The following is a 23,616-nucleotide window of genomic DNA, read 5'->3' on the forward strand; positions in this document are numbered from 1 at the left end:
TGTATGTATGTTTACACATGTGTTACCATATGGCCTATGATTAGGGATGTTAGTTAGTCATTAGTGACTAAGGATAGCTTACTTGTAGTATGGTATATTTTGGAATAATATATATACGTATGTTTATATATGTGTTATTGTATGGCCAATGATTGGCGACGTTGATTAGTCGTTATCGACTAAGGATGTTTGCGTATGCCTACCTTGTGTTTGCATACGTTGGATGGAATGTTACGTGTTTGGGTTGTACGTGTGCTCGACCCTGATGTTAATTAGTCGTTATCGACTAAGGATGTTTGCGTATGCCTACCTTGGGTTTGCATACGTTGAATGGAATGTTACGTGTTTGGGTTGTACGTGTGCTCGACCCTGATGTTAATTAGTCGTTATCGACTAAAGATGTTTGCGTATGCCTACCTTTTGTATGCATACGTTGAATGGAATGTTACGTGTTTGGGTTGTACGTGTGCTCGACCCTGATGTTAATTAGTCGTTATCGACTAAAGATGTTTGCGTATGCCTACCTTTTGTATGCATACGTTGTATGGAATGTTACTTGTTTGGGTTGTACGTGTGCTCGACCCTGATGTTATTACTTGGATGTTATGAATAGGGATATAATTATATAGATATATAAGTATGACTACTTACCGTTTATTATGGCCTAATCGTTTATATCCCATTTTATATTTAAAATTCTTGGAATGATTTATACAGATGTCAATTATTAAAACTTGAACTCACTTTGCTCAAGCTAACTTTGTGTGTATGTTAGTGTGAGTTTTCAGGTTACGAGGAGGATGCTTACCGCTTGGACATGCTCGATACTACTCGGTCGGTTGAAGGCATAGCTAGTCGGGAAAATTAATAATGAAGACTGTTTATTTTTAAGTTATTATTCAACGCATTTGAATTTGGTTTTAGGCATATTTCCTGGTTTTTGGGAACTTGTTTGATACTTATGACTTTCTGCTGATTTTATATTCTGAACTGGTTTTCAAATAAAATGAGTTGCTTTGGGTTAAAATTTTGTTAAGCTTTTGGGAATCTTGACACTTATTATTCCGCTGTTATTTAATCTGAATCGGTTTTAAATAAAACAAAATTTTTCTTGGTTTTAAATTTTTATAAGTTTTGACATGATTACCAACTGTAGGATTCCCGGGATTCGGGGTCCTACATATTCTAAAATGAGTAATCATACTCCCCCTTTTCTATTTTTGTTTTGGGGACTTTATGTGTACAAACCCCTATATTCAAACACAATTCTACTATTTGCGTAGTTGTGATATTTTTGTTCGGTTCGTTGATTTTTATACCAAAAAAATGACTCGGTCAGTTTATTTTTGTTAAAAGAAAGTTGTTCGATTCGTTTGTTTTTGTTAAAAAAAGTGATTCGGTTCGTTTATTTTTGTTAAACAAAATGGTTTGGTTCATTTATTTTGGTTAGAAAAGTAGTTCGACTCGTTTATTTTTGTTTAAAAAAATGGTTTGGTTTGTTTATTTTGGTTAAAACCCGCCACGTATCCTACCAGCCAACCTCTCACCTCTCTACAAATGCGCCTATGGCTATATTACCAGCCCAAAAGCCTTTGACATGTTTTGTTGCATGATGGAAAGATACGAGATATTAAAAGATATAGGATCTGGGAATTTTGGTGTGGCAAAGCTAGTTAGAGACAAGTGTTACGGTGATCTTTATGCGGTCAAGTGTATCGATAGAGGTCAAAAGGTTGAATTTTCGCTCCACTTTGGGTTTTGTTAAGTTTCATGTTTCGTTATGTTGACTCTATGAATATTATGGCAGATTGATGAACATGTAGAAAGGGAGATTTTGAATCATAGGTCGCTTAAACACCCGAATATCATTCGCTTTAAAGAGGTGTGTTTCGATTTTCATTTCAAGAATCACTTAAGGTAGTTGATAAATGGAGTACTCTTGGGGATTTGACTCTTTATTTCAGATTGACTTTTGTACTCTGTTTCAAGTTTCTTGATGTAGTTTGTTTATGATGTGAAGGTGTTGCTAACAGAGACTCATCTGGCCATAGTCATGGAGTATGCCAACGGTGGAGAGCTTTTTGATCGAATTTGCACAGCGGGAAGATTCAGTGAAGATGAGGTACCAATCACACATTTTCATATCCGGGTTCCGAGATTTCTTGAAAACAAACATACATAATTAGTAAAAATCTCACTCACAGCGAAAATTACTGGTAGGATTTGAGAAAGGTGGGACGAGGGCAGAAAAAATTTTCCAGCAGCATTTTTTTTCCCTTTTTTTCCCTGCCAAATAACATTAAGAGCGATTAAGGGAATCAAAACAGCAACGAGACAAAAAGTACAAATAATAACAACAGGATATTACCGTTACCGATAAAATAATATAAGTGACGAGAAAACTATAGTATAATGATTTCTTGAAACCGATCTAAATATTTTGCAGGCAAGGTTTTACTTCCGGCAACTCATATCAGGAGTCAGTTACTGCCATTCAATGGTAATCTTCATGCATTGGCACATGTACTTTTAATCTTACATATAAAGTATTACTTTTTCATAATTTTTTGTTGGTGCAGCAAATTTGTCACAGAGATTTGAAGCTTGAGAACACACTCTTGCACGAAAGCTCAACAACAACCCGTCTTAAAATCTGTGATTTTGGTTATTCTAAGGCAAGAACTTGCTACTGATATGACTTAATTCTAGGTGATAAAAAATGTTGTATTTAAATGATCTAATTTTCGTTTGCCTATACATGGGTTCAGTCGTCCGTGTTGCATTCCCAGCCCAAATCGACAGTCGGGACCCCAGCGTATATTGCGCCCGAAGTCTTGTCGAAGAAAGAGTACGATGGTAAGGTGAGGCCAAAAAATATTTTTTATTTTATTTCATTTTATTTTTTTGTGACTTAGTGATATATTTTAATGTGATGAGCTACAAACAATTATATGTTGAGATTGCAGATGTTTGGTCTTGTGGGGTTACATTATATGTGATGTTGGTTGGTGCTTATCCTTTTGAAGATCCTGATGATCCAAGAAATTTTAGGAAAACACTCACTGTGAGTCATTTTATTAACAATTAATACGTGCATAAATCTTGACATTATTGTTGAAATGGTCATTTTCTTGTGATGGCAGCGAATACTCGGCGTGCAATACTCGATACCTGACTATGTCCGAGTTTCCATGGACTGCAAACATCTTTTATCACGTATATTCGTAGATAATCCCGAAAAGGTATGTACTATTCAGAACCCTCAATCATGAGCTAGCGCTGGTTGGATGGTTGGGCGTATAAATAAACTAAACTTCATGTCTTGACGAACTAACTAGTTATTCTTACCAAATAAAAATACTCAGGTTTATGATCTCAAACTCAAAAGTTTACTAACAATTTGATGAGATTAGGTCGGCCTATAATGTTTTCTTGTCTTTTCTTTTTTAAACTAATAACTAGGAAGATTCCCGTCGCGTTGCGCCGGGTTGGTTTTATTGACAGTTATACTCGTACACTTATCAAATCGTGCAGTATGTCTGCGAATCGAGGTGAATTCGATCGGTTCCCGGTTACGAAATCAGTGATAAACCCCCCCCCCCCACCAAAAAAAAAAACTTTCTTAACGCAAAAATACATAAAAAAACATGCGTTGTGGTTACGAATTGATGACACTTTGGTTGGTATCTGGTTACAGCGCCAAAAATAAAGCAAACCATAAAATTCGTCCACACCAAAATACAACAATTTAACATATTTAAAATATAAAAAAATGTGGTGAACAAAAAAACACACGCACGTTACAATTGCGAACTGATACGAATTCGTTGATTCTAGAATTGATGGACAAAAAAAGTGATAAAAAAACCAGGGCGCTGCGTTCGCAAACTAACGCGAATCAGTCGAAATCGACGTTGTCGGGACTAAATCGGACACAAAAAAACCATGTGTTGTGGTGATTAACCGACACGAGTTCGGTTGGTATCAGGCTACGAAACCATAATTGAAGCAATAAGTTAATTCGTCCATGGCAAAAAAGATGTATTTTACAGTAGCGAATTAAAAACGAAAATCAAATTAAAAGCAAATAAAAGGCTGACCAATCACATGATTACGTCGCCAAACTTCTTAATTATTATTATTATTATGTATAATAATGCATGAATAGAAAAACTTTATTATCATAACAAAAAAAATTTGGGAAGATTTTTTGAATTAGTATACAAATTGAGTGAGCTTCTATTCCTATTTTTATGTTATTCTGTATAGCAAACTTTTTAAATATAGGTTGGAATTATTAGAGATAAAAATAAAACAAAGGTTGCCTCCCTTATATATCATGTGCCCCTTACCTTTACAGTAGTGTTGATGACTAGAAAGTGGTATAGTATAGAACGGTGAGAATAGATCTTACCTTGTATATAAGAGCATTCTTATCCAATCTTTTATATTATGTGAGGGGTGTTTTTATAATTTAGAGAGTAATTCAAAGTATTGTGAGTGAATAGTTTTATATTTTAAAAAAAGTAGTAATTTTTCTGTATATTTGAAAAGTTAATGTTCATATCCTATAATTTTTTAATATATTTTGAAAGTGGTTGTGAGTAAAAAAACAGAGAAAATGTAATTATAAAAGGTATAAAAAGTATTATTTAATTGAAATGAAGAGAGAAAATAAAGTGAGTTTTTGTGTAATTTTTGGTTTGAAGATAAAGGATTGAATGAAAATGCTCTAATATATCTATTTGGTTTGTAACTTTCTTAACAAAGTTTTCTCACACATGTATATATATATATAGGTGAGATTTCAAATGAGAATCCCTTTAAGTTTTAAGAACTCGAAAGAACTCAGTGTAACGATTTTTTTTTTCAAAATTTTTTTTACACATGCGTAATATGTGTAGGTTACATACACATAAAAAATTACAGAATTTTTTACGCACCGAGTCGACTTTTTACACATGTGTAACGGACGTAAAAGTTAGTGTAACCACTTATATTTTTATTCTTTCTCCTATTTTGACTTTTTTGCCAGATTTAATCTCAACCACATATTTCAATCCAATTAATTAATTGTGTGGCCTAGAATTGAGTTCTAAAGTTCTTAAAACTCACTATGGTTCTCAAAATATCCCTCATATATATATATATATATATATATATATATATATATATAGGGTAAGGTTAAAATGAAAACCCACTTGAGTTGTGAAAACCCGCAAAAACCCTATGTAACATCGTTTTTTTATTTTTTTATTTTATTATTTTTTTTGTTACACGTAATATATGTTGTAACATTTAATACAAAACATCGAAAATATAAAAAAAAATGTTTTGCTATTTTTTAACATTTTTTTACTAATTTTTATATATGTTTTCAGGAGAGAAAAAAAGTTATATTTATATTTACATTTTTTATTCACTTTAATTGTGAATCACAAGTTTTAAACATTAATTAAAAACATGTGGTTGAGAATGTGTTTCTAGAGTTTTCACAACTCAAGTGGGTTTTTATTTTATACTTAGCATATATATATATATATATATATATATATATATATATATATATATATATATATATATATATATATATATATATATATATATATATATGGGTGAGTTCTAGTGAAAACTCCTCTTAAAGAGAAAATTTAAAAACTCCTAAAAATTTCTAAAAAACTATTTTTAACTTTTTTTTTAATTTTTTTTTGAAGTTTCTTTTTTTTCCATTATTCTTATATGTTATTATTGGTTCCCAAAGAAAAAAACAAAAATTCTTGTCGGTAATCTCGTCGGTATAGTGCGCATGTGTAATAGTGTGCATTGCATATATGCAAAAGTGTTTGTATTGCATAGAATACAACACTATTGCACATATTTGATACACACCATTGTAGATATGCAACATAAGACTAATACACACATCGAATACATATTAGTACGTATGTGTAGTACAACATTAACGCACATGTGCACCACATCGACTTTTATTTTATTATTATTATTATTTTTTTTCCATATAATACAAAACTACTACACATATACAATTCACAAATATTGAATATATGCAGTAAAACACTATTAAACTCAAAAATACATGGTAATACACATGTGTAATACAACGGTATCGCACAGTAATACATATGTGCATTACAGTGGTTTTTTTTAATTTTTTTATATTTTTCGAGTGAAATATAAGAAAATATAAGAATAATGGCTAAAACAGAATTTTGAAAATATTTTTTTTTTTTATTAAAAATAATTCTTTAGGAGTTTTTAAGTTTTCTCTCTAAATGTGAGTTTTCTTTTGATCCTCTCTCTCTCTCTCTCTCTCTATATATATATATATATATATATATATATAAACGAAAACCCAAAAATCCTACGTGTCGCGATGTGGTCGCTTCCTCCTTTTATGGAAGCCACCAAATTTCTTGATTTTTAAATGGAGGCCTCTCATTGATTTAACCTAAATTTATGAGTATTGGTCTTACCAAAACCAGATAGCTTTTAAACGAGTTATAACATTTCATTAAATTAAAAATTAATCTTACCAATTATTTGATATGAAAATCCTACAAAATAGGAATATACTAAAATTTAATATCCAATTTAAAAATAAAAAATATTATTTTATAGTAAAAAATTAAGCGGGTCATGGGTCACCAAATCCAGATAGCTTTTAAACGGGTTATAACATATCATTTATTTATGAAACCCTTTCATTACCAAACCCTAAGTATATTATTAACTTTCTTACAATAAAAAAAATTAAAATCCAAAAAATAAATATTAAAAAACGAAAAATATAAAACAACCATTCTCTCAAGCCATCAGATTACTTTATTTGTAAATGAAGACTTCTCACGCATTTAACCCGAATTCACGGGTAAATGTCTCACCAAACCCAGATAGCTCTTAAACGGGTTATAACATCTCATTATATTAAAAAATTATCTCATCAAATATTTGATATGAAAATCTTATAAAATAGGAATATACTAAAAATTAATATCATATTTTATTTTAAAAAAATATATTATTTATAATTAAGAAACAATTTGATATTAAAAAAAATAAATGGGTAATGGGTATCACCAAACCCAGATAGCTTTTAAACCGGATTATAACCATATCATTTATTTGTGAAACCATTTTATCATCAAACCTCATAACTATTTAACTATACTAATAAAAGAAAATAATAAGGATGATATAGCATTCTCATTCTTGTTCTAATCTCTCTTCTCTCTCATCCTACAGAGACAAAATCATTTTGACAATTAGGTTATAAATTCCTTTCTAATTCTCTAATATCATCTCATTCATTCTATTAATGGGTCATGTGCCAAAATAATTTTGGCAAATAGGTCATAGTTTCCTTTAATTCTCTAATTGCATTTTATTTATCCTTTCTATCTATAGGTCATGTGTCAAAACAATTTTGAAAAATATGTTATAATTTTCCTTTTAATTCTATAATCTCTCATCTCATTCATCATAGCTATTAATGGGTAATAGGTCAAAACAATTTTGTCAAATGTTGTATATAAAGAGATTTTTTTCGAATTTGTAAATTTGAGATTTTATATTTCTTATTATTTGTAATATATTATATTTTCTTTCTACCTTTAGTTTTGTTCATTTCTTTCAAATAACAGACTTTATTTATTTTTATTATTTGACAAATCACGTACAATACACGGGTTCAAAAGCTAGTATATATATGCATAGGGCATGTTTAGAATGAAAACCCTTTTAAGTTGAGAAACCCTTGAAAACCCTATGTAACATCGTTTTTTTGCAGATATAATATATGTTGTTAGATTTAATACAAAACATCAAAAAATAAAATAAAAATTGTTTCGTGGTTTTTTTTTTTTTAAACATATTTTTCAAGAGATAGAAAATGTGACTATGGTTTTACATTTTTTATTAACTTTAATTGTGGACCATGAGTATAAAATTTTATTAAAAACATGTGTTTGATGATGAATTTCTAGAGCTTTCTCAACTCAAGTGGGTGTTATTTTATTCTAACCACATATATATAGGATTAATTTTTTTTGAGAACCACTTTGAGTTTTAAGAACTCGAAAAAACTCCACGAAACCATTTTTTTTAAATTATTTTTACATATACGTAATATATGTAGGTTACATGTACGTAGAGAAATTACAGTATTTTTTACGCATCGAGTCGACTTTTTATATATTTGTAATGGACGTTTAAATTAGTGTAATCACTGTACATCTTTATTCTCCCTCTTACTTAATTTTTTAATCAAATTTAATTTCAACCACATAATGTAATCTATTTAATTATATATTTAGTTAACAATGAAGTTCTTAAGTTCTTAAAACTCAATAAGTTTCTTAAAGTATCACTCCCCTATATATATAGTGGGGTTCAAATAAAAATAAAGAGTTTCCAAGAAATGATAAGAACCAATAATTTTTTCACATGTGGCATGAACAAACTATGGTGAAAGAGCAATTTAAGAGACTATGGTGGTTTATACTAGTGAAAGAGCAATTCTATAAAACTATGTTGGTTTTTGGTAATTTTAAATCTCGACCATTGATTAACAGGATCCAATGACTATGATTTATTCATAGTCTTCCTAGAAAACTATTTGTTTTTAGGATAATCCACACACACACACACACACACACACATAGATATAGAGGGTAGGGTTAGGTTAAAATAAAAACCCACTTGAGTTGTGAAAACTCTAGAAACCCATTCTTAACCACATGTTTTTAATTAAAGATTAAATTTTGTGGTCCACAATTAAAGTTAATAAAAAATGTTAAAATAAGTAAAAAATGTTAAAAAATAGCCAAACAATTTTTTTTAATGTTTCAATATTTTGTATTAAATGTTACAACATATATTACATATAACAAAAAAAAAAAAAAGATGTTACATAGTGTTTTCGCGGGTTTTCACAACTTAAGTGAGATTTCATTCTATACTTTGCCTATATATATATATATATATATATATATATATATATATAAATGTAAAATGAATCCCACCTCTTAAAGTTGAAAACTTTGAAACCTCAACTTGTGATCACATCATCTTTTATATATAAGCAAAAGGGCATTTTAGTAACTTAAATCTTAATGCCACTTCACAATCTCTTAATATCTTTATTTCATGTCATGTATCACATCTACTTATATAATATATGGAGAGAGAATGATTCAAGTTTGTTACACCCGTCTTATGATCAGAGTTACTTTTGCTACATTTACTGGCGGAATTAAAAGAATTTACTAGTTTACATATGTAAAGTATGTAAAGTTATTAAAAGAATTCACTAACTTACATGTGTAAAGTATGTAAAAGATGTAAAGATGCAAAACACGTCTGAATGTAAAACATGTAAGGTATGTAAACATATGGAATGCATGTTTTTTGCTTAATATAAAAATATATAGACGATGTAAAAGTCGTAACATATGTAAAACACTTCTGATTATATAAAGGTAGAGAGAGAAAACGATTTACGTTTCTTACATTCTGATTTACATTTCTTGCATTCCGAATTATGTTTCTTACCTTTACTTGCGACAATAGTATAAAAGTGTAGAGAGAAAATGAAGCATGCATCCTGAAATATGCTTTTTATGATAAAACATGCATACTTTTGGAGAGAGAAGCATTTTTATGTTTCAATTATACCCTTTTCAATTTGATCACAACCGTTGGATTAAAAAATAATTGGTTAGAGATGGGGTTTCATGGGTTCACTAGTTATGGAAGGGCTTTATTTTAACCCTTCCACACACACACACACACATATATATATATATATAGGAAAAGGATCCGATACAATAATGCTTATCATACATTACGTACGGGACACTGTAGGTCCCGTGGCGGGTGGATCTAACAACGGTCTTGTATCAACCTAACTTAGTGCTAGCGGAAATCACACTAAGCAACCTAAGAGGTCTCGGATCTTGAGATTTTATCAAGAACAAAGCCGTTCGTTGTCGGATCCGGTTTCGGGACCTACAGACACTCTTAAACCTTTGATTTAAAAAACACGCTAACCCTAAAATCACAACTACGCGATCTGTTCATTGTCCATCGCCTCTGCCCTCCCGTCAAAGTCCACCATCCGCTGTCGCGACCATCTTCTTGCCGTGAGCATCGTCCTTTTCCGTCAAGATCATCGATGACATTCTGATTGTTGTTCACAGGTGTGTATATTTTAGTCAGTTGATCAATTGGCCAATTGAAATTGAAATTGCTGAAGCCAATTGATCAATTAACCTTGAAAATGATCCAAGTAATCATCAATTCATCCAAACAAACACATCAGGATCTTTAATCGAATAGATTTTTGATATGAGTATAATGGGTTTTTAACCTTGAAAGTATTTGGTTTGAAGCTTCAACGTTTTAGGTTTTAACCTTAAACCTTTTTAGGTTTTAATCTTGAACGTTTTTGTTTTTTTAACCTTGAACGTATTCACGTACCTAATGTGTTGGAACTTATATTTAAGACCGACACATCGAATTATTATTATTATGGGTGAAATTATTAATATTTTTGGTCTCAACCAACGGTGGATGGCTTAAAGACCAAGGCATGCTAGACTAGTATAAATAGATGTATTTGTTAATTGTTCTAGCATGAGTGTATTGTGTGAGATCTAGGGTTTATCTCTTTGAGAGAGCCGCCGCCTCCAGGATGAGCTCTCCTGGAGGTGGCTGATATTTATTGTATGTATGTGTGTATGTATGAGTGATTTGTAATGACAATCTTTCGGTTAATAAAATCATACTGCCACCTCTTTATCTTTGTGAATCGATTGCATATGTTTGTTCATCCAGTCTATTGTTCATTGTAATCGATTCAGGCTCTCTCCCGAACACCACTCATCCGTCCAAAACCCCCTTTCAAGAGCGAATACGATTTGATCCTTGCTTAGATCCCCACCGTTTATAACGACCATTATTCACACTTTCGCACCGGGGCTCGGTTCTTGCAATTTATAACGACATCTATTTATACGAGTCTAGCATGTCTTGGTCTTTAAGCCATCCACCGTTGGTTGAGACCAAAAATATTAATTAATTTCACCCATAATAATAATAATTCGATGCGTCGGTCTAAAATATAAGTCCCAACAATCTCCCCCTTAGACCGATTATCACACCCCGACTAGCACAATGCGGAAGCGTAAAACGGGAATGTAACAGACACCTCTGGTATCAACACATTGTTTATAAAGAAACATTACAAACCAATTTACAATATATTACATTTCTTTGTTCTATCATTGTTTTACAGTCTAGGCGATACAAACAAAACTGGTTCGTTAACTATACGTTCTTACTACTAACATCCTTGCCTCTATTCACATAGCATCAACCACACACCTTGGGCAAGTAACAGATCACCAAATCATTCCGATTTAGGTACACCTGAAAAGCAGTTTAAAACGGGTCAACTACTAGAGTTGGTGAGTTTCACGAGTTTCAAGAAAACAGTAATGAGTATTCACAAGTCAACACTTGTAATCATGAAATAAGTATGTATGTATGTAAATGATGTAATTATGCTAAGCTACAGTGAAACCTTGACTGTATGTGCTGCGTGCATCCATTTCCCACGCTCCATCAACCACTGTGGCCCCTTTCCGCCCACAACATGCCCCGGTAGCTATGTCTAACACTACGTACCCTGTTTGTATAAATATGGTCATGTGCAAACGGCGCTATGTGACATGACAACCAGGCCGATTCCGTTTGGGTTTGTCAAACCAATAGTACTATTCACAAGCCACCGGCTCGAAGTTAATCACTGTGATCATGGGGACTTTCGTGTGTTAGCACTTAGATAATTCACATCAATACATGTTTCAAGTATGTATATATAATCAAACATGCTCTTCACCCCAAAAGTTCGTAAAACTGTTTAAAGAGTGGGGTCATGAAACTCACGGTTTAGTAGATAATCAGTACTGTATCAGCTCGTGGTTTGTTCGGTCTGCTATCAGTAGTTCCTATAATCAATATTATAATAATATTAATACTTTAATATTATTATAATCTCAACACTAAGCTGGGCTGTATAACTAATCTGGGTGTAGCTGGAACGCCCAGAAATTGGCAATAGGCTTAGGTTGTGATGTTGTTCAATGTCTAATACTTATAACTGAACTTGGCTCAGATTCCCGTTTTCCCCGCTGGGCCAAGTTGTTCGTTTACGCGTTCAGAAAACAGTTATGGGGAAATAAGCTTGGGTAAATGTATTGGTTAACAAAATGATTACGTTATAAAGAAGGATCACCTATTAGGGTCCTGGATTAGCCACGGGGCCCGTTTCCGTTTATTCAGTTTGATTTAAGAAGAAACGCGCACAATCCACCCGGATTTTCCAGGTTTCTCATAGAAAAGTTCATTTTCACTTAATTAGTCCTAAAATATGATTTTTGATCACTCTTGGTGTTTTGATATTCCCGCAGCTTCGTTAGTCGCGAACTTGCCGGTTTTTATAAAAACTGAATTTGTTTAATATTCTAATTAGTATAATTAATTAACCGTTAATCATTAAATTATGAAAATTTAACCACTTATCAATTAAAATATGTAGATTTTTATAAAAATATTTCTGGAATTATTTACTGATTTATTAATTTATAAAAATTTATTTTATTAGCTATATTTCGCCTGAAAATCGTCAGTTTACCCCAAAAAATTTCCAAAAATTCCACAAAAATTCCTGAATGCTCAAATCATGTCCCAAATCAACCTGTATTAATTCTAGAATGTAAAAAGTTCATGCAATATTCTTTTCGGCCCAAATTCGGCTATAAAAATTCACACAAACGCATATAAACAAAACACCTTTAAACTTCTTCAAAGGATCCCAAAATTCATATGTGATCAAAATACATCAAATCTGTGTTCCCAAAAAAATTTCATAATTTTGAAGTATTTTAGCTATTTTTCCCAAATAAACGTCCCAATTCGGTAATAAATTCGCCAAATATTCTCGGGTGGTCGAAAAATTACCAAATTTGAACAGAGACTCATTGACATGGTCCCTGATATCCCTGCAAAATTTCAAGGCCTAAAAATATGCACATCACAGCCTTAACCTAAATAGCCCGTAAGTGAGTGTTTCGGCATTACCTTAGCGGGTTTGGCTCGTTTCCGACTTTTTAATCAAGTTTTCAGGTTCTTGTGCTTCTAAGCCAGCTAGGTACAAGTCCTGTATCACAAACCAAGCAATTTTTCATCAACATAACAGCCCTTAACTTAGGGTTTCGGCTAGTGCACAAAAACGATCTTTTGAATCGTAAAAACGCCGTTTCAACCCTTTAATCCGTGTTTATGGCCAAAAAAACTATCAAAACAGGTTCCTTACCATGTGTATGATCAAAAAATGTTTATGGACCATTTTTGGGATTTTTACATGGTTAGGAATGATTTTTAGTAACCAAGACATGTTTTTATGGTATTAATCAAGGTTAAACAAGTACAAAAGCTACTTATTTAAGCTCCTTACCTTAGGGTTTGAAGGATTTCTAGAAATTCAGCTTGCAGCTGCTTGGACCTCAACTTTTATAAACCAAAATGAATAACCAAGCTTGTAAAACAAGTTTTATAAAAAGAATGGGGGGTGGGTTGGGCTGGCCGATCGGAAGAAAGATTGGACCCAAGATGGGCTGTTTTGGCCCAATGATCTGGTTTCTCAAGCCCAAATACGAAAAGCCCGGTCCAAATTTAGTTCGGGTTTGGTTTTTGGCGCGAAAAACTTATCGGGTGCGTTAAACAGCGCGAAAACAAGTGTTTTTCGGTTAGTTTTGTGTAAAATTATAAAAACATACTATATGTTTGTAAAAATCAAAAATATTTTCACGGATCGCTTAAAACATTTCAAGTAAGTGTTTGGTAAGTTTTTTTCGGCTTAACGGATGATATAATGCTTGGTTTGTAACTATCTTTCGCGTTTAAATCTATAGCGGGTAGTTAAACAAGCATATTTTCGTTTAACTTGTTTGCTATCAAACTAAGGCCATATTTCTAATGTTTTATCTTGTATTAAACATATATCTCTTATAGATGGCCCCCCGAGATATCTGAGTCATAACCCGACCCGTTCGGTTAATCATTCGTTTGTTACGCAAAAGGCGTTTATTTGCTTAATCGGTAAATACGTATTAAGGTGTACCTTGTTTTGGCTCAAATGTCACATTCTCCCCCCGTTAGAAAATTTTGTCCCCGAAATTTGATTATTCAACTTTGTCTTTGTTTGGAAACAGGTGTAGGTATTTCTTTTTGAATTCAGATTTCCGCTCCCACGTGAATTCGGGTCCCCGTTGTGAATTCCACCGAACTTTTACTAGAGAGATTTTGTTGTGTCTTAATTGTTTTATTTTTCCCTCTAATATTTCCACCGGTTCTTCAAAAAAATTCAGTTTTTTGTTTATGTTTAAGTCTTTTAATGGCACGATTTCGGTTTCGTCAGTAAGACACTTTTTCAGGTTTGAAACATGAAAGACATCGTGAATAGAACTCAACTCCACAGGAAGTCTCAGTCGGTAAGCTACCGGACCTATCTTAGAAATAACTTCATATGGCCCAATGTATCGCGGAGCTAGTTTACCGGTTTTTCCGAATCGAATGACGCCTTTCCACGGGGTTACTTTCAGAAAAACTTTGTCGCCTATTTCAAAGGATAACGGCTTTCTACGAATATCAGCGTAGCTTTTCTGTCGATCTCGGGCGATTTTCAATTTGCTTGTGATTTTACGGATTTTGTCGGTGGTTTCTTGAATCAAGTCAGATCGTGTAATTTGGGTATCCCCAACCTCAGTCCAGCACAAGGGCGATCTACATTTCCGTCCGTACAGCGCTTCATACGGTGCCGCTTGAATGCTACTGTGATAGCTATTGTTGTACGAAAATTCAACCAGTGGAAGATGTTGATCCCAGTTTCCACCAAAGTCTAGTAGACAAGCGCGAAGCAAATCTTCTAAGGTTTGAATGGTTCGCTCAGATTGACCGTCGGTTTGGGGATGGTAGGCGGTACTTAGGTCAATTCGGGTTTCCAAAGCTTCTTGTACGGCTTGCTAGAAACGAGAGGTAAAATGGCTATCATGATCAGAGATGATTAAAACGGGTACGCCGTGTCGGGATACGATTTCATTGATGTAGATGTGAGCAAGTTTTTCGGTTGTGTAAGTGGTTCGGATTGGAAGGAAGTGTGCGGACTTGGTTAATCGGTCAACTATCACCCATATTGCATCATTTCCTCGGGAGGTTTTTGGGAAATGTGTTACAAAATCCATGGTAATTTGTTCCCATTTCCATTGTGGTATTTCTGGTTGGTGCAAGATTCCCGAAGGCTTTTGATATTCGGCTTTAACCCTCGCACATGTTAAACATTTACTGACATACGTGGCTATATCCTTCTTCATACCGGGCCACCAATAATACTCCTTCAAGTCTTTATACATCTTATCTGTTCCAGGATGAATGGAGTATATGGACTTATGGGCTTCGTCCATGATCAAGTCACGTAGATTGCTGAAAGTGGGAATCCAAACTCGGTTTTTGTAGTATAGAATTTTGTCAGTTCTTTCTTCAAAGTTTTGTTCGGTTCCATACAAGTTTTCATCTTCTAAGTGATCTCCTTTCAGAGCTTAGTTTTGAGCAATACGAATTTGTTCGGTGAGACTGGTTTGGACGATCATTCCAAGTGCTCGGACCCATTGTGGTTTGATCCTGTCTTTTCTACTCAAAGCATCTGCCACTATATTAGCCTTGCCCCGGTGGTATCGAATCTCACAGTCATAATCGTTCAACAGTTCTACCCATCTCCTTTGTCTCATGTTTAGCTCTTTCTGGTCAAAAATATGCTGCTCTTATGGTCGGTGTATACTGTACATTTGGTGCCATACAAATAGTGCCTCCAGATCTTAAGTGCGAAAATAACCGCGCCCAGTTCCAAATCATGGGTGGTATAATTCTTCTCGTGCACCTTTAATTGTCGAGAAGCGTATGCTATGACTTTGTTTCTTTGCATAAGTACTCATCCCAACCCTTTCCGGGACGCGTCGCAATAAACAATCAGATCATCAGTTCCCTCTGGAAGACTTATTATCGGGGCTTGGCATAGTTTTTGTTTTAGCAATTGAAAAGCCGCTTCTTGTTCTTCTCCCCAAACATAAGCACGATCTTTTTGAGTTAACAGAGTTAAAGGTTGGGCTATGCTGGAAAAATTAGCAATGAAGCGCCGGTAATACCCAGCTAAACCCAAATATTGGCGAATCTCTTTCGGTGACTTTGGGGCCTGCCAATTTTTAATGGCTTCAATTTTGCTCGGGTCTACCTGAATACCGTGTCGGTTAATAACGTGCCCTAGAAATTGTAATTCTTGTAGCCAAAATTCACATTTTGACAGCTTGGCATACAACTTTTCCTGCCTCAACAGCTCCAAAATAGTTCGTAAATGCTGCTCGTGTTCCTCCTTGGTTTTCGAATATATCAAAATGTCATCAATAAACACGATAACGAATTTGTCGAGGTACGGTTTACAAACTCGATTCATATGGTCCATGAAAACTGCGGGAGCATTAGTCAGTCCGAACGGCATAACTAAGAATTCGTAGTGGCCATAACGAGTTCGGAACGCCGTTTCAGACACGTCTTCCTCTTGGATTTTAACTTGATGGTAACCGGATCGAAGGTCAATTTTCGAGAAATAGTTTGCCCCTTGGAGTTGGTCAAACAAGTCATCTATTCGTGGAAGAGGGTATCGGTTCTTGATGGTAACTTTGTTTAATTCCCGGTAATCGATACACATTCTAAAACCTCCATCTTTCTTCTTTACGAACAATACCGGTGCTCCCCAAGGAGAATAACTAGGACGAATGAAACCCTTATCTAACAATTCCAGTAACTGGTTGGATAGTTCTTGCATTTCAGAGGGTGCCAATCGATAAGGTGCCTTAGCAATAGGGGCTGATCCTGGAATTAAGTCTATGCGGAATTCAACCTGTCGGCTAGGTGGTAATCCGGGTAAATCGTCAGGAAAGACATCGGGGTATTCACGTTCAACGGGAATTTCTTCTATGCATTTCTCATCAGGGTTCTTTATAGTCACGTTTGCCAAGAATGCCATACAACCTTGGCGTAAACATTTCAACACTTTAAGATGAGACACAAGAGGTAAAATCGAACCAGACTTCTCTCTTTGTACTACAATCACCTCACCATTCGAAAAGGGAATTTTAACTGTCTTGTCGTCACACACAATCTCCGCCTTATACTTGGTTAACCAGTCCATGCCGACAATAACATCAAAACTTCCTAACTCTACCGGGAGTAGGTCAATAAGGAATGGGTGGTCATTAAGAATAATGGAACAGTTTTGGATTATTTGGTTGACAGTTATAGAGTTACCGTTAGCGAGTTCTATAGTATAGGGTTTGTTAATTCACTAACTGGCATGTTACCCAGGGATACAAAGCTAGAGGAAACAAAGCTTCTATCGGCACCAGTCTCAAATAATACAGAAGCGTATTGATCAGAAACAACAAATGTACCTGTTACTACGTTCAGGTCTTGTCGTGCTTCTCCTGACCCGATAACAAACGCGCGTCCCCGAGACGCACTTGAAGTCGATGCTTGGTTCGGTCTAGTAACTGCTCTTGGATTCAACTTGGGGCAGTTTCTTCTAATATGATCTGTACTGCCGCATTCATAACAGGCACGGTAGGTTGTTGCGGTTGAAGTTTGTTGGATAGGTTGTTGGCGGATTGGCTGAGGTCTGGGTGGTGGTAGACGACGAGATTGAGTTGTTTGAGTTGGTCGGCTCACAATTTCGGCACCTGCTCTGCAATTAGGGGCATAATACCCAGTTCGACCACATTTATGGCATACCGGCAATCTGCATTCTCCCACATGATGGTAATTACATTTATCGCACTTTGGCAAGGGTCCCTTGTACTTGTTTTGCTTCGTATCTGAACCGGTTATAGCATAATTTCTTATTGTCGGACGTGCACGTTTGCTTGATTGTCCTCCTTGTGCTCTCGTCCCATAGTCAGTTCGTTTCATGCCCACTGATTCTCCGGTCATTCTTAAGACTCCGCTTCTTACTAAGTCAAAAGTCACAATTCCGGCTTGGGTTACAGCATTTTCAAATGATGTTTGCCCCACGGAGTTCACCAAACTCCTCACTTCCGGGACTAAACCCCAAATATAACGTTCAACTCGTTTATCTTCAGGAGTTACTAACCATGGTACTAAGCGGGCCAATTCATTGAAGCGGTTCGTGTATCCCAAATGATCCGCTCCTTTCATTTCCAAACTCCAAAGTTCGTGTTCTAACCTTTGTATTTCGTTCTTTGGGCAGAAATGTTCCAGCATCAGTGTTTTGAGTTCAGCCCATGTCATGCGGTTAATTGTATCTTGCCCTTTTATCTGAACTGTAGTGTTCCACCACATCAAAGCATGATCCGTAAATGTAGAAGCAACATACTTGACAATGTTTTCGGGTGGACAATTGCTGATATTGAGGACAGATTCAGTCTTTTCGATCCATTTGATTAACCCGTTTGGCCTTTCAGTGCCCTTGAAATCAATCGGTTTACAGGCCATAAAGTTTTTGATCGAATATTCTCTTCGAGGGGGATTAGGGTTGTTATTGTTATTGTTTGGGTTCGGTGGGGGATTATTTGCGTTGGTAGGGGCATTTGTATTAGGTGGGGGATTGTTATTTGTAACTGTTTCATTGTTGGTTGGGGGAGCATTATTGATTTGTTGCTGGTTTGTTTGTATATTGGCATTAACACCAGTAGTTACTTGTGTTACAATAAGTGGGATTACTGCCTGCATTTGCCGAGCAATCATCTCGGCTAATTCTGCCTCAGTCATAGGGTTTGCTTTCTTTGGGGCCATTCTATAATGATAAACAAATATAAGCCAATTAGTACTAATTCCAGTCTACGGCACTGTGTAATAATAATCATAATAAATGTTGTACAGGTAAATCAGATAAGATACTGACATTTCACAAATTGTTCTGTACATTGATATCAAATGGTAGATAGACTTAGCCTGATAAAGGCCAGTGCTTGCATGTATATATCAAAATCTGTCACTAAGTGACGGTTAGACTTAACCCTAGGGTCAGTGCTTGGAATAATGTACAAAATTGTGCTCCATGTTAACATAACATACTACTATATACATACATGGAGTATTAAAAGATCATGTACACATAATTGTAATATTCCGCATCTATCCATACAGACGATAGGCTAGCCATAATTGGTAAGTTTTTTTCGGCTTAACGGATGATACAATGCTTGGTTTGTAACTATCTTTCGCGTTTAAATCTATAGCGGGTAGTTAAACGAGCATATTTTCGTTTAACTTGTTTGCTATCAAACTAAGGCCATATTTCTAATGTTTTAGCTTGTATTAAACGTATATCTCTTATAGATGGCCCCCCAAGATATCTGGGTCATAACCCGACCCGTTCGGTTAATCGTTCGTTTGTTACGCAAAAGGCCTTTATTTGCTTAATCGGTAAATACGTATTAAGGTGTACCTTGTTTTGGCTCAAATGTCACACCGATGCCATCGAATTTTCTTCCATGACCACCTCAAAAACCCGTTTTTTTTCGTTGAACTTCTCCCCCTCACGTTAAGCTTCTCCCATTGTTCATTTCGAATCATATCTCTTATATCACTTTTGGATACAGTTGTATGGGCATATGAACGAGGCTTTGAACATCAAAGATCAACTTCAAGTAGCAAGGTCATCACAAAAAGAAATATACTCAATGTGATCATCAAATAATCTTCCATTCTTCAAAGCTGTTTCTTCCCTTGTAAATCATCTTCAAACCATTCCCTGAATCAAGATAGCATTCAAGTCAACCATAACCCGTTCTTGATTGTCAAGTGACTGTTTTCATAGGAGGTTAAACTCTACTGATCATCCGTTCACCATGTTACTAGTGATGACTCTATCTTCTCAACCGTACTAGGAAATCTGAAAACTCACAAACATTGAAACATCTCTAAAGAATCTTGGATTATCGATCTTGATCAACTTTTCATTAACTTGAGTCTTTCACTTGATTTGAAGCAAGCAATTTGCAATGAAATTCAAGAATTTTTACTCCCCTAATTTCGTTGCAATTGTACTTGAAAATTGGGTCTTCAAATCAAGTATGGGTGAAACAACCTTGACCATCCATATCAAGATTGTTGATTCTATAATAAATAAAGATAAACAAAACATTATGTTGGTTGACACTCATAAGTGATAAAATCCGTAAGCTTGGTCAACACTTGTTCTTGTAAAGCTCTTTGATGAAGTTTGTGAAAAATTGATAAGGCTTTGATTTCCTTTTGCTTGTTGATGATTAGATAAAATTTACCAAAATACCCTTGGTATATATCTTCCATATAGCTCAGCTTGGTCAAACGGTCAACGGCACCAAAAATCTCAAGTGTAATTCATTTACGAGCATGGATTCAGTCCATGAGCACACATAAGTCAAAGTCCCTTCACGAGCATGCTGGGGAGCTTGCTCGAGGGCCTTGCTCGAGAAAACACTTGTCTTTTTCTTTCATCGAGCACGCTGGAAAGCTTACTCGAGAAAATACTTTGTGTTTTTCTGTGTCAAGCATGTTGGAGAGCATGCTCGAGGGATTGCTCGAGGCCCTTGCTCGAGAAAACACTTGTATTTTTCTGTTGTTACTCGAGCATGCTTCTGTCTTTACTCGAGCTTGCTCGAGACCTTGCTCGAAAATTACTTAGTTTTTCTTTTCTTTTCCTGAGCATGCACAAAAGCAAAGTGTGCTCGAAGAAGGTTTGCTTGAGTGGAACAAAGTGTGCTCGAGACCAAAAGATAGATTTTGAGATAAACCAGGATGTGCTCGGGGTTCATGTGCTCAAAACCAAACTTGATGTGCTCTATATAAGATATGCTCGAGATAAGCTGTGCTCGAAGCAACACTTAGTCATTTTACATACTCGAGACCATTCTTATCATGCTCGAGACATCCAAGCTTCTTTTCTGTATCATCAATCAATGATTTTCCAATACAGAACCTGCTTGAAATTTTCCTTTGCATCTTCCATCTACTGCTAAAAACAATGATTGAATTGCTCATGGTACCTGTTCATTCTTGACTTCTGCATATTTGATTGTACCAGCAGCAATGTTCTTCAATATTCCCTTTACTGTTCAAGCAGCACACTCATATCAGAAACAGTTACAAGCACATAAAACCCTAATTTTCAGATCAAGAACCAAGCCTCTTCATCTGAAATTAATCGTTGTAGCAATATCCCAGTCATCTCGATATCAACCATCTATCTTCAATCTATCAACAGCCGTTACAGATCTGAAAATCATCTTCAATAACAGTTTTGCCCCAAAACGAGCTAAAAACACTGTTACATCAGATCTGGACCGATATGACCAAATAAACATGAAATTGATGTTGAATCTCCGAACGAATCATCAACCCAAACATCAATCCACATAAATTTTACCCAAATCATCAAATAATTTCAAAACCTTAAAAAATTTTCAAAAAACCTCATCGGTTTAACGTCCATGGTGGATTCAAGAGCGAGATGAATCAGATTCAGCGGTTAGTCTGAACGATTCGTCAACCTGGCTCTAATACCAATTGTAAGAACCGAGCCCCGGTGCGGAAGCGTGAATAATGGTCGTTATAAACTGTGGAGCTCGGATCTTAGCAAGGATCGAATCATATTCGCTCTTGAAAGGGGGTTTTGGACGAATGAGTGGTGCTCGGGACAGAACCTGAATCGATTACAATGAACAATAGACCGGATGAACAAACATATGCAATCGATTCACAAAGATAAAGAGGTGGCAGTATGATTTTATTAACCAAAAGATTGTCATTACAAATCACTCATACATATACACATACATACAATAAAGATCAGCCACCTCCAGGAGAGCTCATCCTGGAGGCGGCGGCTCTCTCAAAGAGATAAACCCTAGATCTCACACAATACACAATACACTCATGCTAGAACAATTAACAAATACATCTATTTATACTAGTCTAGCATGTCTTGGTCTTTAAGCCATCCACCGTTGGTTGAGACCAAAAATATTAATTAATTTCACCCATAATAATAATAATTCGATGCGTCGGTCTAAAATATAAGTCCCAACATAATGTACATTAAGTAATTATTATACATTAACTCACCCCTGCATACATGTGTACGTACGTACACACGTACGTACATACATACAATTAACAAATTAGTTATGCATTTTTGTTTGTACATCATAATTGGTAGATTATACCATTCTAATTTTACTTTCTTTTAATTGTATTTACTTTTAACCCTAGTAGTTTGCATTTTTTTCATTTACATCCTACACTTTCAACTTTGGTTACATATATTTTTCATTGAATGTTTTAGGTTTTAACCTTGAAAAATATCAGGTTTTAATCTTGAACCTTTTAGGTTTTAACCTAGAACGGTTTAGGGTTTGGAATTTGACTTGAACATTTTTTTTTGTTTTTAACCTGGAACGTATTCACTCACCTAATGTACGCTAAGTAATTATTATAAAAAGTAATTATTATACGCTAACTTTGGTTTCATATACTTTTCATTGTTTACAAATTTTTCGTTATACGTTTCGGTCTAATTTTTTGCATTAACATATCTAACGACCGTGCATAGTTCAACATTTTTACTTCTACTTTTCGTTCGGTTTGTTGTTCGTTTTTTACTTTTTATGTTTTACGAGATTTTCAAGTGTTGGTGGTCGTTGGTGACAATGTGCCATTAATGCTACTTGGCATGGTTTCACGCCCCCACCCCACCCCCACCACCAATGTGAGGGGATTATTAAATGTTAGTTCTATTTCTATAAAAAGCCCCATACTTTATGTCATGCACATGTGCTTGAATTCCCGTAATGGTCTTTAGTTTTTAAATGTAATTTATTAATAATGTATTTTTTAAAGCAGAGAATTACCATACCCGAGATAGAAAAGCATCCATGGTTCGTGAAGAACATGTCGATAGAATTTATAGAAGACGAGGAATCTGGTTTGGATGCGGATGAGCCAAAACAAAGTATAGAAGAAGTGATATCAATAATTCAAGAGGCTAGAAAATGTAAAATGATTGGCAAACAAGATGGGCAATTTGTAGGAGGTGATAGCTTGGAGCTTGATGATGAAATAGACACTGATGATGAGCTTGAAGTTGAAGTAGACACAAGTGGGGATTTTGTTTGTGCAATGTAAATGTTAGTTTGTGGACCACGCAACACATGTTGTGTTTGTGATTGTGACTTATGAAAAATGATTGTATTTAGATAGGGTGAGTTTAAATAAATATATTTAAATAACTAGAAGCTAATGTTGGACTCGGTCTGCCCAAGACATATTCTAATTGATGTGGCTAGTACGTTATGATCCAAGTCGGGCCATACTCAATAACAAGCTAGACAAACACCAATAATATTTGTTTATATATGATATGATAATATCAAATGAATTTTAACACTTGAGTTATTTGGAAAAGGGTTTTTAAATACATTGTACTTT

At 34.8% G+C, this 23,616-nt stretch overlaps 1 protein-coding gene across 1 annotated transcript; it reads left to right on the plus strand.

Moving 5' to 3' along the window:
* The first annotated feature begins 1,550 nt into the window (after positions 1 to 1,550).
* LOC143608455 (serine/threonine-protein kinase SAPK2-like) lies at positions 1,551 to 23,404 on the plus strand. Its single transcript, XM_077083494.1, has 9 exons — positions 1,551 to 1,732; positions 1,808 to 1,882; positions 2,021 to 2,122; positions 2,447 to 2,500; positions 2,580 to 2,675; positions 2,769 to 2,861; positions 2,960 to 3,064; positions 3,144 to 3,242; positions 23,032 to 23,404. The coding sequence occupies exons 1-9, from the start codon at positions 1,598 to 1,600 to the stop codon at positions 23,311 to 23,313; spliced, it is 1,041 nt and encodes a 346-aa protein (XP_076939609.1). The 5' UTR covers positions 1,551 to 1,597; the 3' UTR covers positions 23,314 to 23,404.
* The last annotated feature ends 212 nt before the right edge of the window (positions 23,405 to 23,616 follow it).

This window comes from Bidens hawaiensis, unplaced genomic scaffold (assembly GCF_021521415.1).
Source record: "Bidens hawaiensis isolate Kalapana, Puna unplaced genomic scaffold, B.hawaiensis_p1.1 tig00002153_1, whole genome shotgun sequence".
Lineage (NCBI taxonomy): Eukaryota > Viridiplantae > Streptophyta > Magnoliopsida > Asterales > Asteraceae > Bidens > Bidens hawaiensis.